Source organism: Xiphophorus hellerii, chromosome 5 (genome assembly GCF_003331165.1).
Source record: "Xiphophorus hellerii strain 12219 chromosome 5, Xiphophorus_hellerii-4.1, whole genome shotgun sequence".
NCBI lineage: Eukaryota > Metazoa > Chordata > Actinopteri > Cyprinodontiformes > Poeciliidae > Xiphophorus > Xiphophorus hellerii.
The window spans coordinates 11,195,433-11,213,637 of NC_045676.1; the positions used below are offsets into that span (position 1 = coordinate 11,195,433).

Sequence of the window (18,205 nt, forward strand, 5' to 3'; positions counted from 1 at the left end):
GTAAATAATCTGAGCTTCTTTTTTATGAGGTTCTATAGGAGAATCATCCTTGCTGGGTTTTTGCTACTAATCTCTGTTTCTTTTCATGGTTTTCTCTTACGACTTTGTCATGAAGAGTAAGTTTGTTAATATATTTTTTAAAAAATATTACCATAGTGTTCTGTATTCTGAGTCTGGAATCATTATTTCTTTGAGATATGCTTGATTTAATCTGACTGAACAGAGGTGCAGGTTCAGTCCCACACCAAATTTGTAAACTGCTCTTCCTTCTTAATTCTTCGTGATGATTGTGGGAGTCGTGTGAACATTCACAGTTAAGGTGTGAAGATCCATGGTCAGATCAAAGAATTCAAATGAAAAAACAACTTCTGACTGTTCTCAAAATGTGAGCACTGCCCATTAAACACTGTACATATTATACAACATGTAAGTGTATTGTTCTGCTTCTATTCACATCTTCTATTCCACCTTCTGGATTCCAGTTTTCCTGATTTGACTCATCAGTTTATCATTAGGCACGTCACCATTAAGTTACCCTGAACCTTTATCCCCTGGAACTTACCTACCCTGAACCCTTAACGTCCCCTGGGCTGTTTGTTGTGCATTTTTCCCTGCTGTGTAGTGTTTGCGATATGTAAATTACATCTGCTGCCGCTGAGAGGGTTGTCTGGCTCTCTTCTGCACACTGCTGCCAAGTGTATAAAAGAGAAATGGAAAATAAAAGGCTCCTTCTCTAAAATAAAAAACATGGGTTTTCTATAATAAAACTATAAGCAACGAAACTTTAACAGCTTCAGCCTATAACTTGGATAAACAAGATCCCAATCTCTGCATAACTGTAGCAAATATTAAATGATCAAAGATGCAGACTTCTACATTCACTTGCATTTGTAGTAAAAGTGAGATGAAGAGGAGGATTATCAGGGTTATTTTTACTCTGTGAAACAGCATTAAGATCTCTTATAAGAAAAGTGTAAAATGTACTGATCTTTAATAAATGATACCAACTATGTTTAAGAATTGTTACTGAAACATAATCTTTGGGTTGGGGTGAGAGAGGATAAATCATAGCTCTGAACTACCCTGGTTGAGGGAAAAGGTTCCTGACAGTCTAACAAGTTAAATTATACATTGACTGCGGCTTGATTATGCAGCAAATATGGCACGTCTGTGTAAAAAGCAGATATAACTTGTTGTTTTTTTTTTAATTATTTTAAATTGCTGCTGTTTGCTGTTTTTTGTTGTGTGATGGGTGGAGGAGTTATGCTGTGTCGGGCTGCTGTTTTCATAGATTTTTGGGGGGGCACAAAATGCTCTAGAAGACGCAATGTCCATTAGCATGATTTGAATTCATAACCTACATCTGTGTTATAGGCAGGCTAGTATGCATGCATCTGATGAAAAGCATTATTTCAGTCATTAAAGATTTGACGTAGAGAGAGTGTTGTGAACCACTCTGGTTCACAGAGCTCAGAATCTTCTGAAACCTCCTGATGCCTTCTTTCATGTTTACATTTACCTTCCTGTCACAGCTCATTCCCTACATGCTGACGTTAACAGAGCCGAAGCCCAAACCAGCTAACCAGGTGCTACACCTCGTGTCGCCTCATTTCCTTCCTGTCTTTTTCTTTCCTTCCATCTTCTTACCATCTCCTAACTTTTTGACTTTGTCAGCCCTCCCATCTCTGTGCTCCTGTATCTTGCTTAATTATTGAAGTCAGTGCGTGTCTTCAGGGAGCTGCTCAATACCTCCTCATCAAAGCCTCGGTTTGTGTTTGCTTGTTTATCTCAGACTGCTATTCTAGGCGTTCTCCTCAAGTCCTGATGAGATACAAGCCTCCACTCCCTACGGAGGCTAATACTGTAAGCTGTCACTGCACCTTCAGTCATTCAAAAGCCTTCCATGGAAAAATTGTGTCTTTTTCTACTTCTGTTGCTCTGCATCGATGGAATGTTTCTGAATCGTCTGTGTGCATCTTTTTTTAGAGTTGCATGATGAAAAGCAGGTTAGACTTTTTTCCACCGTTTCCTCTCTCTCTTTTTCTTTTATTCCTGTTTCTCTTCGAGCACACCGATGTGTTTGCCAGCGTTTATGAGGGACCTCTTTGTAATCCTCCCACCCTCACCCCCATCCACCCACCCGCTTACACCTGGAGGGTGCCAGGAGGAATCCCTCTGGCATCAAGAAGATGAGGTTTCTATCTATGATAACTAACATCCTCTAAGGCCCTGGAAGATCTTCCATTCTGAGGGAGCAACAATAGCCTGTGCTGTGCAGAGCTCCCCTCTGGGAAGAAAGGAGAGACCTCATTTGTAGAGTGTGTGAGCTCCTTGGGTGTGTGCAGCATAGCATCAGCACACACAGCACATGTTATATATACAGTATATATATATATATATAGATCTTCTAGTTATATATACAATATATATATAACTAGAAGATCTACAGTTGCAGCCTGAAATTTGCGTACACTCATCATGGCCATGAATTATATATTTTGGGGCTGTCAATGGTTTATTTGAATTGCTCTTTTTTCAGAGTGGAATGATGACAGAGAACACTCTGTAAAGCAATTTTTAAAAAATCAAGAACTATTTGCACAATTTTATGAATTGTCTGTAACCCATAGCTCAGATATTTCCATACATACCAATAATATTTGGGTAAATGTTACAACTTTACCAAACACTTTTTGTGACCATCATCAAGGCTCTAGCATCCTAGCTGAATATGTGATTCCCTCCTCTTGAATGGAATTATTCACTTTTTAAGATAGTCAACTTGGACTGAAATAATTAATTGTGATTAATTGATTATTGAAATAATCATCAACAGTAAAGAGAGTTTACAAAAATATACATTTTACATTTAAGGTGAAGATGAACTTTTTTTGTTTTGTAAATACGTCCTACCCAGAACTCCTCAAGTGGCAAAGTTTTTTACTTCATCTGGCTCAACTTCAGCAAACAAAAGGTTCTCCCCACATACAAAACGCTATTATCCATGGCAACAAAACAACCCCAGAGCATTATGTTGCCATTAACATTGATAGTTGGCACAGTGATTAAAACTTTATTTCCTGCAACTTTCAGTCAAGCATGAAGGAGTAGAAAGTGATATTGATGATCCAGCAGTTTCCAGTTTATGGCAGGTTTGAGCTTTGGCCGTGTCTCAGCTGTTTCTTATTGACAGATGGTTGAAATTGAGAGGACCACGACCCCAAGGACTTGTCACAACTAATTTCGGATGAGCCAAAGCAAGTTAATATTAAGCGGTTGGAAAGGCGCTGACCTGGTCTGTACTGAAAATTAAAATAACAGTGGGATGAATAGGAGTGTTTGAGTGCAGTGCATCTGGCAAGAATTCACAATACCACTTTTTTTTTTTTTAACATCTACTTTTGTTTGTAAAATCCAGGTTGTATAATTATCAAACCCTGAAAAAGGTTTTCAAAAGGTTTGGGTTTGAAAAACGACTGTTTGGGTAAAATTATTGTCAATAAATGTACATTTCTAGCTTTTCGTAAGATTTTTTCGTTTGTCCTTTCAATTGATAATACCAGAAATTTGAGCTGGGTTTTTTTTGTTCTTGTAGTTTGTGAGAGCACAAGAATGATAGTGTTGAGGAGCTTGTTGCTATGTATTATTATCCTTTAAGCTCTCTTATACCTTTGGGTTTTGCAGAACTCAAATATTTTCCAATTTAGTGTTAGCTGCAGGGAAAACCTAATATTTCCTCTGCTCCTTTTCTCAGACAACATGTCACGACAAAACTTGAAGATTAACTATGGATCGGAAGGGGGACGTTCTTGTAGCTTTTATTTGGGACTGTGGGTCAGAGGAGCTCTGTAGTTAAGGGCACATGTTGCCTTATGCTTGCCAAATTACACACTTTGCCAACTGTGAAGGCTGAACCTGAGCCTCTGCCTCTGATCTTGCTCCCACTCATCAGCTTGCCTACTCAGTCTCTGATGTTGCAGGAACAAGACTGCGGGAGTTTGGGGACTTGTGCAGAAATGCTCTTTGATTCTTCTCTTCAGATGACAGCCAACATTTACACTTACAAAGAGGAAAACAAAAAAAATTACAGCACAAAAGCTGGGAAAATTGACACACCAACAGAAGCATGCTTCTGTTGGATTTCAGATGAATCCCATGGATTTTTGTTGTTTATTTTTTTTTGAAAGTACAGAGGGGGAGGGGGGGGGGGAGGGGAGAGAAGGGGGTCACTCTTTCCAAACCCCCTACCGTGATAAAAACTTGTAGAGTAAATGGATCCAGTTGAGTGTTTGTGTGTTTGTTAACCACAGAGCTCTAAACTTTGATCGTGTCCTGGTGTCTGACAGGTGCCAGGATGGATGAGGCCGAGAAATACAAACAGCGACTGGAGGCCATTGCTGTGAGTACGCACACATAAAAACACACAGCATAAAGAGATTAAGCAGCTCTCTTTATAATATTTCACTGAATGTGAATGAGCGAGTTTGTGCCTAATGTACTGAAACAGTCAGCGGATGGCAAATAAATGTGGTTATGCAAATTGTTAAAGAAATTGAAGAATATAATCAAAGTATCAAATTAAATGCATAAAATTCAAAATGAAGTCTAAAGACTTAAAGCAAGTCAGAGTAATGGCAAGAAGCACAAGATAAAGGCAGTGATGAGTATAATAATATAGTTCTTTAAAAAAAAATAAAATCACAGTTTAAGTATCGCTTTGGTTTGAAGGGTAGAGTGTAAGTGATTTTTTTTTAAAAGCTAGTGATAAGAAAGTTGGTTGCTCTATGAAAATTATGAAAGTTGCAATATTTATTAATTTTTTCACAATCTCTCTCTAATGCACTCATAGTGCCTTTTTTTCTTTGTCTTTTTTTCTTTTTTTTAAATAACTTACATGTTATCTTCATATCTCCTCTTCAGCTCATTGAGTACCTGAGCTTTGAAACATCTTTAATTACTGATGTTTTTCCTTTTTGTGTTTTTATGATGTACAGCACTTTGAAATGCCTTGTTGATGAAATGTGCTATACAAATAAATTTGATTGATTGATTGATTGATTGCTATTGCAGATTATATAAATGTCTCCCATTGGCATGGTGACTTATCATTGGAAATGCACAGGAAGTGCCAACAAAAATGTCTAATGCAGCAAAGCATTAAAGTCATTAGACAAACATTTTAAAATGATAGAAAAACAGCTTGATGGAAAATGGGGAAAAAACAGTAAAAGACAAACAAACGAAAACACATTTTGAGTCCACAGCAACAGGCTGCTATTGGAGCAGCTCTATTCATGTGTTTGAGTGATGCGGTGAAAGCCCAGACCTCCATCTCCAGCTGGCTCTTACAAACGCTGCAGAGCAGCAGAAGCCAGCCTGCTTGAAAGGAGCTGGAACATTTCTTTTTGTCCCCTCTGATGAAAAGATTACTGTCCATCTGCAAAGGTGTGCCAAACACAAATACACTGGAAAAGCTTCTCTTTTTTCATATGCTCCTCGCTTCAGTGTTTAAAATATTGTGCAACATCAAAATAGTGAATGTGCTTAAATTAAAATTAAAGCCCAACCAAAATTTGTTTCGATTCCAGGTGCAACAGACCAAAATAAACACTTTGAGTCTTCTCTAATAATGTATTTTAATTAATTATTTTGGTTCAGTTTATGTTTTATTTTAGATTAACTGTGTTTATGATGAATTGTTATTTGTTCAGAAATAGGTCCCTCTCGCACTTTACGTGATAATACTTCTGAAATGAAATGGATTTTGTTGTGCTTCAGTACAATAACAATTAAAGCATTGTGATTCTGACTCTTCCTGTGCTGTGTGCAGACTAAACCCTTTAGTCTCTTTCTCTGCCGTGTCTCTTGTTCTTATCCAGGAGAAGCGCCGGCTACAGGAAGAGCAGGACAAAGTCAGAAGAGAAAAGGAGGATGAGAGGCTTAGACAACAACAGCTCAAGGTCTGACACACACACACACACACACGCCCATTTACATCCTGCCTTCATTTCACTCAGCAAACATCATCTGTATATTTACTCCAGCTTGTTTGTATGTCAACTTTCTTCACACATTCTCTCCACACACTCGCATAGATGACCTGTAAGTATATCCTGTCACGTTTCGTGCTTCTGCCTGTTCCCTGGAATCCTAGAGGCAGCCCCTTCCTTTGCCAAAATCATTTTTATGTGACTGTTTACACACACTCTGCAAGTCACAGCGCTGCTCCATTGTTTTCACATCATTTCCAAACTGCCGTTTCCACTTCCTACTCCACGGTCTTTTGCCGCCCTTAGGCACATTCCTCAAATTGTGCAAAGTTTGTCCAGTAGAAGGACACATTTTTTTGTGGTCCATGAAGGTATCTGTATGAAACATGTAGGAAAGCGTCGACCCTGCAGTCTAACTGGGAGTTTGTGCACCGTGCTTCAACAGTGGAAAGCAATTTTTTATAAAAAAATAATAATTGCTACAGATTTTAAATATTGACCTTGAATTGCAATCCAGATATGTGCACTTTTACGGGAGAAGTTATCATCGCAGCCTTTAGTGAATCCATTTGCTTTGGCAGTGAAGCTGACCTCAGTGCAAATATAAATAAGCGATACGTGAAAGCATCAACTTGCATGCAGCTCCTTGCCTGCAGGAAACTGTAGAGAAGGCAGCGCCCTGTACAGGGAAAAGGAACAGAGCCAGACTTGTTCTGCTCTTCACAAGGAGACAGAGGTGGTATTGTGCCGCCTTCAGTTACTGTAAGTAGGTAGCTACAGGTTAACGGTTACCAAAGGTTGGAAATCTGGGCCTTTCTGGTGGATGGAAATCGTACATAAAAGGTTTAGGTTTACAGGTTTAGGTTTAGGTTTAGGTTTATATATATATGTTATTGCTTTTCAACTAAAAAGCTTGAATATATTTTATTGGTATTTTATGTGACAGACTAACCGTAAGTAGTGCATAACTATGAAATGAAAGGAAAATAATACATTCTTCTTATTTCTTTAAAAAAATTAATATCTTCTATATGTTTAGTGCACTTAGCATTAATTACTACTCTAATTTGCCTAAATAAAACCCAATGCAATTAACTGCTTTGAGAAGCCACATAAGTTAATGTTGTGCCTGTGTGAAATGTATCCTCTGCATGAGTCCATCTGTTCTGTGAAGGCCTCACATGATTGTTAGATAATAATTAGTGGCCAAACAATATTGTGAGGACACAACATACAGATTGTGGAGATCATTAAAGTAGGGTTGAGTTATGAACAATCTTAGCTGTCACCATCAAAACACCTACATGCTAGTCAATGGGTCCATGGGAACACCAGATAAAGGGTTTAAGCATCTCATGAAACACTGTTCAGTCTATTATTTAAAAATGGAAATAGTATGACACAATTGCAAACCCCTCAAGCTATATGTTGACTTGAAATGGCAGGCCTGGCAAGGAGATTCTGAATCGGAGAAGCAGTTCTGGAGGAGCTGCAGAGAGGTACAATGGAATGGTCTAGAGTGGGCTAGGATTATCCATAATTGGAGTGGCTCAGTCAAAGTAAAGACATAAATCCAATTGAGAAGCTAGGGCAAAAACGTAAAACATTTTTCTCACAACATACTCTCCAATCTGACTGACTGAGCTATTCTACAAAGCAGAAAGGAAACATGTTTACTATCATGTAGTGTACTGTGTACTATCAAAGCTGGCAGAGATTCTTATATAATTCAGCCTAATCTAAGTAAAACGTAGTTTGAATTGCATGATGTTGCCATCATGCAATTCATGATGGCATGATGGCATCATGAATTGCATGCCAACTTAAATAAGAGCATATTTAAGTTGTGCCATGCAGCAATCAATAGCCTAACTGGCTAAACATAAGAAATAAGCTGGTTGACATGTTCATTTGACTTCCTATTCATTATCTAACCTCAGTAGATAATGGTTCTGCTGAGTTTATGATTTTATGTTAATTTTATGTTGGGTGCATCAGAGATGGACAAGAAGCTGAGTACAGCAGAAATGTGGTGGAGCGCTTTGTGGCATGGTGTGGAAACAATCATCATATCGTATGATGTTCACATGAGAACAAAACAAAGGGTGTGATTGTAGATTTCAGAAAAAACAGAATTAGGTCAAACACTATTTCAATCATGGTGAAACAGAAGTGGAGATAGGTGAGGAATAAAAATAACCTCATGTTTACCTGGACAACAGTTCCGTTTAGAGACTATCATAGAACCACTGGAGATGATGGTGCAATGAAGAATTCTTAATAAAATTAGCAAAGTTACAGACAACCATGAGCATCCGCTTCATGAGACTGCTTTACAACAGAGTATCTTCAGTCAGAGGCTTCACTGTAATACAGACTGCTTCAGAAGTGTTCCCACCCATATTAGCATACAGCTACTCAACTCTTTCAACTGTCACCCCAAAAATAGTTACATGCAAGTCAGTAAGTCCATGGGGACACCTCTGTCCTCATGACAGTTGAGGGGTTTTAAAGAACCTTGGATAATATGAGTTACAGCAACATTTAATTTCCCTTTGGAATTAATAAATTACTTTTGAATTAAATTTGAATTAAATTATGCAGTGTCTCAAAATAAAAGTCCAAAGATTAACAAACAAGGTATTTTCACTGTTGCTTGGATACGGTGACAGGCAGTTATTTTCATTTGAACATTCTGTTTCCCGTAGCAACCGGATAATAACAGGACCATAACAGACAGTTGCAAGTGGCTAACTTGTTTGTGAATGAGGAAAAAGTGGGTGAATAACAGGACAACATTTACCTTGACTGGTATATTAGCTGAAGGTACACTATTTGTCATGTGTTTTTTATTAATTTACTGTTTTTAAATGTGTGTTTGTTTTATATTTTCCTGAAGGCTAAGTTATGACAGTTAGGTAGCTAACTGCCAGTTGATGCCAATTCAATAATCTTAATGAAATCTTGGTAGCCTAGTTTGTTTTCTATTAACTTAATGTGGTGTTTAAAATATATTAAGATCGTGTAAATAACAGCTAACCAACCAGCATTTTTATTTGTAACATCCTTGTACTATTTTAAGATCTAAAATATGTAAAAGATATTTGTCACATATCTTTGTACGTACCAAAGATATGTAGCATCTTTGTTACATACATAACAAAGATGCTAACGCTGCAGCTAACATTTTTGCGAGACCTCGGAGAAGTGGAAAATATTTGAGGTGTTTTCAGTTCAGTTAAAAAAAAAGATTATAAATAAATGCTGCAAGCCATAGTTAAGTTTTTTCAAGAAGAGTTGTAGATGGTGGTCGGCTGGGCATGAAGAACAACCTCTTGTGGTGGTCAGTATTACAGCAGAGAGTCCTCTAAAGTCATGAAGAGGATTGTTGATGATGTTCTTTGTTTTCCGAAGAAATCTCATCATCTCTAGAGATTTAAAAGCAGTCCACTGAACAAACTAGCCCTCTTTGTCAATTTGTTTACCTTTTTAAGCAACTAGCTCTGATGCTATCACCCCAACAGATGAGGAAGAGGAGATTGCACTCCTCCAAACACTGAAAGCACAGTCTGCTCCCCTCTTGCTCCGCTGCTCCTCTGAGTAGTTCTGCAGATGACAGGACACAACTTTGTGGCGCTCATGTGATGTTGACCACCTGGTTAGGCACACAACACTTCAGTCTCACAGACTGTGGTCTGTTTGTCAGGAAGTCATTGATCCAGGTGATTGTTGAGGCTCCCACCTGTGTCGTATTGTGTCTAACAAAGGAAATCAAGCTGAATTATGTTAAATGCACTGGAGAAATAATAATAATAAAAAAAACATATCCTCACAGTGCACTTTGTCCAGATGAGTGGGTTTGTTGAAGCAGGTGTATGAGGATGTCTTAAATCCCACTCCATGGCAATAGGGGTCCTGAAAGGTGCTTATTTACTGACTCGCGTGGGCCAAAAGGAGTCTCTTCATAATGTGGGATCATCAATGTGGATTTCATTGGTGCTGGAACAGGGCAAGATGTTTTCTATAACAGTGGAACGTTCTTCTGGGTCAGACTAATGTAGCTGTCTTCAGAATCACACAGAGCTGCTCTGCACAGCCCTTCAGAACAGGCAAAACTTGATTAACGCTCATCTTTTTTCCCCCTCACCCTCTTATTTATATTCCAGAGGAAGTCTTTAAGAGATCAGTGGCTGATGGAAGGAAATCCTTTGTCTCCCTTGTCACCAAACACCCAGAACACCTTTTCCTCTCTGTGGGGAACACAGGAGCAGGATATGGAAAAGCATGCTGACAGGTATGTTTTGTGTGTATGTGGATACCAGTCAGAGAAAGAGAAAGAGTTTGGAATTGTTAAAACGGGCAGAAAGGCTGGCAACATAATTTGTTGTTTTTTTTGTGTGTGTACAGCTGGTACATAGCAGATAATTTAAATTCATGGGTGCAACCTTTTACATTCTGTTTGCTTTCGTGAGATTTTAACTTTGGCACATTATGTTCTCATTTTTATCGACAGATTTTTTTTTTTCTATAGATATGTCAAGAAATTTAAAAAATTACTGGAACGGAGCGATTAGAGACTCAAAAAATATGTATTTTTAAATAATTTCTTAAGAATCAAAGAAAATTGTTAGCAGGGTTATAATAACAAGTAAATGGCACTTTTGTTTTTGAAAAACAAAAGTGTTATTTTGGTGGAAACATTTTGTTTAGTCATTGAAGAAAGCAATTTGGAGTTTAAATCTCCTAAAGAGAAGTAGGAGTCAGCTAAAACTGATACCTGCAGGTCTGAGCTTTACGAAACTGGTCATTAGAGCTCAGCCACAAAATCTATGGTTGGTATTTTTACTTTTTTTGTCATCATGTTATATTTATAGTCTTCAAGATCTGAAGTACACTTTTTCAAAAAAGATCCTCTTTTCAGTAGAACATTTTACACACACTGTAAACGCATGACATCAATATTAGTTTAAAAACTGACAAATGCCACTGTTGAACTGTTTTTCCTCCTCTGATTTGTTTAATTTCCCTTTGGGATCAGTAAAGCGTTTTTGTACTGAATTGAATTATCTTTCACCATAGTACAATTTCTACTGCTCTGTGAAGCTACACAGAGTTTGAATGCACCGCCTCTTTCGTCCATGTGCGTACTTACACACTTGTGTGTCCGTCTCAGGTTGCAGTCGGAGGATCAGCAGGTGACTGCACAAAAAGATCACAAAATGGTGAGCAAATCTCTTGTGGAAGTGCACATACCCTTGCATTGTGCACACAAAAGAGGGGCTGGAATATGTTGAACATGTTTGTTACATCACCTTCTATTAGGCAGGAAATTTCCCACATCGCCTCTCTGTGGCTCTCTGCCATGCATAATGCATTTGCTTGCTCAGTGTAGCTTTGATGTAGCACCTCCTGTTGAGAAGCAGGAACTTTATGAAAGTGAGCAGCACTTTAACATAAAAAAATACAGAGCTTGATCCACTCTTAAATAATTGTTTTGCCACCAGTTATGTATTTTATTAGCACATCTGTTGCTAATTTAAAAAAAAAAAGCAATTGAGTTGTCCGGTGCGTTCTGCAGCGTCTCTGGATCTACTGTATGACTCAATTTCTTTTCATTAGATCAACAGTTAGATCTAGTTGCATTTTTTTTAATAAAATTTTTGAATATACAAATGCATATTATTAATTTTCATCAAGGTAAGATGGAAGTGACATTGTTACATAATTCTTCTAATAAGCAAGTAAGTTTAATAATTTGCTTTGGGGGAAGTTTTGGATAACTTCACAAATACAGAGTGCATCTGTTGCATAAGTTTAATTTATTTTTGTTGTTTTAAATCCGATCTTACAAGGTGCAGTAAAAGGTGTCACATTTCTGTTAAAGGGGGCCCAAGAAAAAGCAAACTTAAATATATCTTTTTCGTAATTGAAGCTTTGCACAGTTCTACACCAAGCCTTTCCTGCTCAGTCGCTCCCTCTTGTGACGAGGCAGAAATTTCAGCTTGGTTCAAATGCCAGGGATTCAAAATGAAACCATCACCATGGTTTTAGCTGGTTAAGGCGTCAGACACAGATTCAGAATGCCACCAAAAAAAGTGTGTTATAACAATATATTTCTTTTTTTAAGACTGTTTCTGATGAGACATGACAGATTCACCTTTTCAGGCGATTCTAATTTAAGTTCTCTGCATGTCCCTCTTCCTCACAGGAGGCATTAAAAGAGGCAGAAACTAAAGCAGGTAAGTGGAACGAGATGAACATAAAGCTGAATCAGAATTACAGTGTCATAAAAAGTATGCATTCAATTCAGAGCCAAATGGTAAAACACTCATGTCTACCTTATATGGAAAATGAAAATGCAGGAGGACAAATTGTACTTTGCTACCGTGATGTATGGAAGAATTATTTCCAGCAGCACAAAAAAAACATTTATTTCTTACAATATTGTGCTGGAGCATGTAAAGTATCTGTCAGGTCTGAAGATGCTGAAGCAGCAACCTCCTGCTTCCAGTGTTGATTCAGTTTTAGGTCAGAGATGAGCCACGAATCCATTACATTCATGCAGCTGGCATATTTGGAAGTGTAAAGAATCCTTCCTGTTAATATCTGAACAAACAACAAGTAAGAAGGGAACAAAGGTCACCCTTTGTAGCAACAGCTGCCATGCAGCAATACCTGACAATGATTCTTTTACGTCACTGTGGAGAAACTTTGAACCACTCTTCTTTGCATAATTGATTAAATTCAGCCTTGCTGGTGCGCTTTGGATCTCTGTCCTGCGGGCTATTCGTTTGTAAATGTCACAAGTTACGGTTCCATCAATTTTGTTAAAAATAAAGCATCCTCAGACCATCATGACACCACCACCATGTTTTTCTGACATGCTGTGCTAGTTTTCCACCAGATTTAATGTTATACATATCCCCCAAAAAACTCCACCAAGGTCTCGTCAGTCCACAGAATGTCTTCTCAAGGGTTTTGGAGATCACAAAAATGTTTTTATGCCCCACATAGCACCTCTTTCCCATCTCTTTCTGACAAAATGAAAACATAATTTGAAGACAGCTTTGTTGCATTTGCCCAGGCCATCTTTGTAAGAGAGAGGTTCTTTATCTTCTAAATTATTGAAGTGTGACAATTAGAAAAAGCAGAAGAAACATGTAAGCTGCCCTACATTTGTTTCATAGCAGTGTGTATTTTGAAAAGTGAATTTCAGTGGATTTTTTTTATATCAGAAAAAATGATACTTTAAGATTCATTGCTATGTAATACCAAGCTTGATATCTTTGTATAATCAGACAAGCTCCTACATCAAGTATTTATGTAACGGTGGAAAGCAAAGCATAGCCGTCATCCATCTGGACACCTGTTTTTAATGCTTGCATGTTCATCTGTCCAATCCATCTGAACTTTTACTAAGTGCACTTTACTGTCACTCACCACAGCAGCTGTGCTTCTATTGCTTGCTCATTTTCAGCTTTTTAATTTACAAGAAATAAAATCAAAGCGGATGCTATTTAAACAAATAACATGGCTTAGTTTAGTCAGGATTTGGTCACCTTCTTGTAATACCCTTAATATTAGGCCATCAAAAGATCCACAGTTGCAATTATTAAATAACCCGTTGATCACTATTTGTTTTGCCCTCAGAAAACATCTACAATTTTTCAGAGAATGGAGATTCTACAGCATTAAGATACAGTGAGTAGAAAGAATGTCTCTCTACATCGATTTATGTTCTTTGGCTTTGACAAGTTTCTTTATTTCAACCAGGAATCCTCTGATCTGATGCATTACAAAGCTTAGCTCACGTGTTGTATATTATATTATTATGGTATAGTCTTTGCACACCGAGCAAGCCATGATTAATTTCAACTTCAGTCACAAGTAGTGAGTCTAACAAGCTGGCCTTTATGGAAGTGTTAAGCTGATTATTTTTCTTTTGCTGTGGTTTTACACTTCAGCAGATCTTAGCAACCATTTTAACATCATATGAAAAAAATGCAACTATTTCAAACTCCAATTTTCAATACCAATATCTGTCCTGGCAGTCAAAATAACATTCACAGCAAAAAATGAAATTAAGGATGTCAATAATTCCATAAACCTAAATTTTAAAATGTCTTGAATTACACCTGTACTATTAAGTAAGTAAGATTAAGACATGTCAAAATCCAAAATGTTTCCTATGACAGATGTTTTAGAAATATAAAAATGATAGATGCATTTTTATATTTCTGAAACATTATTTTTAATGGGAATAATTAATTTATGTATATTTGGTTAGAGTATCCTTCAAGTCTCTCTACTCTCATCAACAGATAGAAACACTACTTACTCAATAATGTCTGCTGCATTTGGTAGTTTGGAAATATCAATTTTTATTTGTGTTATGTTTGAGATTAGCAGATTAGCAGCCAGCTCCTGCTTAGTCACATAGGCAGCCATAACAGGTAGCATCAAGGGGGCACTCCGATGAAAATACGTCCTTTCTCTGTTCATTTTTTTAATGTTAACTTTATTCCATCACTATCTTATGCCAAACTGTGTAACACCATGGAATCCCTTATAGATGTAACTGTCAGTACGCATTGCATCAACTAATCTCAAGACATTTGCATCCTAAAGAAAGAGGGTGAAGAGGCATGTTGTAGCCAAAGTTCACAAAGCGGTAACACAATGTGATGAATTTGAATTCACCTTAATGGGCACTAAAGCGCAAATCTTGCATTTTTAAAGATGTGTCGGTTAGGATGCTGCTGAAGCAGGAGAGAACTTGAAACAAAATCTGCACGTCTTTTTATATAAAAATCAATCAAAGTTGATGACTCAGCTAACACTGCTAACTCTCAACTTTCACTCAGGACATACTATACATTACAATACTTCAAAGGTTTCCGACCACTTTTTATATGGAAATCCCCTTATACTTGTAGCTCCAAATAACTTCAAGATACCTGCTCCTATGCCCACACATGCTTGTGCAAACAAATAAATAAATATGTAATATATAACCTAACGCTAACAGTGTTCCAGTTAACATAGTCCAGTGGTTCCCAAAGATTTTCTTCTGCCTCCCCCCCAGTAGTTCCCAAAGATTCCCCCCCCCATGTACTACAATAAAATCCCCCCCAAAAAAGAAAAAAAAAATCAACTGGGCACACACATCGTTAAACCTACACACATATTTTGTTTTCAAACTCCACTGTAGTTTATTTCACACTTCAGGTTGCAACAAAACAAACTACAAACTACCTTTACAGTGAAACACTTTTGTGTAACTGTTTTGTTTATTTTTTTCATTCATCCATACCACTTTTCTCACCCCCCTCCCCCGTAATGGCACTGCACCCCCCCTAGGGGTTCGCCCCACACTTTGGGAACCACTGTCATAGTCGTAGAAGTCACTTAATTCTTTGACTTTTAACTGTTTTTCTAGTTATTGCAATGCGTGTTGATAAATATTAATAGGTAGTTCACTTCACTTTTATGAATTAATATATTTGTGTATTATTAATAAAGTATTTTTTGACATTTATTCTGTGTTTTTCAGAACCAGCTGGTGATGAAGTCAAAGTAAACCAAAATACACCACAGGGTGAAACCGCAGTCATTTTGACCAATGGTGGGGGCAGCAGCGAAGACATCAGTTCTCATGCCGTCTCAGGGCATAGTGAGACGAGCACAATAGAACCAGCCGGAACCACCAAGGATGCCAGTAATGTTGAGATGGAGTCAGAGATTAGCACAACTGCCACTCCTTTCAGTCAGGTTCCAAATGCTGACATGAATGAGGAGGAGGGAGAAGAAGACGGGACTGTGGTGATGAGAGCAGAGTGTGTGTACATCACAGATGAAGGGGATGATGTCTCTGGGGACCTTTCTTCCCTGAAGGACCAGCAGGAGTCCACGCAGAATCCAGAGGGAGTCCAGGAGATTGTAGAGGTTGTGGAGCAAGTAGCAGAAACAGGAGGAGGTCCAGAAACAGGAGGAGGTCCAGAAACAGGAGGAGGTCCAGAAACAGGAGGAGCTCCAGAAACAGAAGGAGGTCCAGAAACAGGAGGAGCTCCAGAAACAGAAGGAGGTCCAGAAACAGGAGGAGCTCCAGAAACTTCACCAGTGGCTGAGAATGGGGAAGCAGCTGAGCTCACTGTCAAAGACCAATTAACACCTGAAGACAGAGGAGACATAAAAGGCAATACAGAACCAAGCAGCCAGCCAGATGAAGAGACAGAAGTCAAAGGCCGCGATGAAAAACAGGAAGAACCAGACAGCCCACAGCCACCCACAGCTCTGGACTCTGGTGCCGTTTCTTTGGTGCCCATCTATCCCGAAGCGTCTCCCTCTGCTCTCATTTCAGAAATGGAGGCTGAGGCCAAAGCTGAAGCACCAGCAGTGCCCGAGGTGGCAGAAGAAGCAGTAAAAGTGGAGGAACCTGCCTGTAATCTCGGCCAGTTCCAGGAGGTGCTTCTGACTGATTCCCAGGACAACCAGAACACAGAGGCAGAGCCTGGAGAGCAGGAGGCCCTTCTGCAGAAAATCCCATCCCCGGACCTGAACGTAGAACTTGCAGGACCAAACAGCCTTCCCTATTCAGAGACACTGAGCCCAAGCAAATCTAGCCAGGGAGAGAAATCTGAGACGCCCAAACAACAAACCTGCCAGTGCTGCTCTGTCATGTAATTGTTCCTCTGGTCACCTCGGTTTTATGCATCCATTCCATTTTTGCTGCATTTTTTTTCTCCTCTACTCAAAGTTGAAACAGCTTGATATTACAGATTTTTAGCCTCATTAGCTCATTACCCGGAACAACCTTATTGAATTCTCTTTGTACAAACAAAACTAAAACATGGAGGACTTTGTTGAGTTTGAGAGAACCTTCATTGTTTTAGACATAAACTAGTTAGACTACAAGCACCTCCACATCTTAGTTGCAGTAAAGTAAAAACAATATGCTATTTGCAGTAATAAATATTTGAACATATCTGGTGAAACTTGTTTTTGTCTTTGATTTCTAGCACTTCTATCCATTTAGGCATTTTATGGGAAACACTAATATTCCACGTAAAATTTTTTATTAATTTGGAACATTGTTATAGTGTCATATACAGTATTCATTTTATTTATAAACTGGGGCCACCAGTTAGCATTTTAGGAACCTTGGACGATTTTAAGAAATAGATTTATTTTTGAATACCTGAAAGTGTGAATATAGTATTTCTGTGAATTGGTGTACATACTGTAAACAAAACTGCTTGTGGATCTTTGGAGCTTTGCTGTGACTGTTGGATGGGTTCATGATTAAACCAACGTTTGTGCTACTCTGTGTCACGTCTTGATGTCTGCGCAGGATTTAAGCTCCTGGTAAAAAAATTGTCGAATAATTTTCAGATGAACTCTTGCTGTGTGACAAATTTCAGCCATAAATTATTGGGATTTTCAATGATAAACCAAAACAAAGTAAGGTAAAACTGTGAAGCAGAATGAGAAATAATTGCATGAGTAATTTTTTGTTTTTACAAATAAACTGAAAAGTGTCTTTACTTGGTTTCCCTTTTATTAAAGTGAAGCTAATTAGTAAAAAAATAGTCCATCTGTGTGTAATTTAATCCCAGTATAGATGTATTTATTAGAGAACATTAGAAAAAAGAAAACAGTATTCTTCAGCATTGACGGGGAATCTGGTCCAAACTGATGAGAAGATGGAAGAAGCTAAATATAAGGCAGACTTGTAAGGTCGAAGAGGTCGCAGTGCACCTGGCCCTGGGGTTCAGCTTCAGCTTTTTTTGGAATGTACAGAATTTTCAGTCTAGATGTGGAAAGCTGGTGGAGTTATACCCCCATTAAGCCTGCAACTATAATTGCTGGAGGATGTGTTTTTTAGATTTATATATTAATATAAACAATTGAAAACACAATTTTTCTTCTAAAGAGAAAAGATGGCCTGTAAAAGCAGTATTGAGAATCTCATTAGAGACTGTACTTTTCTCCCAGCTGGTCTCAAATATTCTTCATTTAAGCAAGTACTGAAACGTTTGAGAAATCTCCCGAAGTAGTTTCGTTTCTCTGCCAGCTCATGGTCAACATCGGCTTTCTTGTGGGAAAGTCATGCGTTCTCTTCTGGCTTCTGTTGAGCACAGATGTCTGCATCCCAACCTACAACAGAGGAGATATCAAAGCGTGGTTGCATAAAGAGACACTCCCTCTTGTAATTA

At 38.2% G+C, this 18,205-nt stretch overlaps 1 protein-coding gene across 1 annotated transcript in view; it reads left to right on the forward strand.

The window, feature by feature from the left end:
• palm3 (paralemmin 3) overlaps positions 1-17,311 on the forward strand; it is a 38,838-nt gene extending 21,527 nt beyond the window's left edge. The window contains exons 2-8 of the mRNA XM_032563794.1: positions 4,347-4,399; positions 5,880-5,960; positions 10,157-10,284; positions 11,164-11,212; positions 12,199-12,229; positions 13,641-13,691; positions 15,544-17,311. Coding sequence (XP_032419685.1) covers positions 4,355-4,399; positions 5,880-5,960; positions 10,157-10,284; positions 11,164-11,212; positions 12,199-12,229; positions 13,641-13,691; positions 15,544-16,673 — 1,515 coding nt within the window. The 5' untranslated portion in view covers positions 4,347-4,354 and the 3' untranslated portion in view covers positions 16,674-17,311. The remainder of the gene's footprint in view (positions 1-4,346; positions 4,400-5,879; positions 5,961-10,156; positions 10,285-11,163; positions 11,213-12,198; positions 12,230-13,640; positions 13,692-15,543) is intronic.
• Positions 17,312-18,205: the final 894 nt, after the last annotated feature.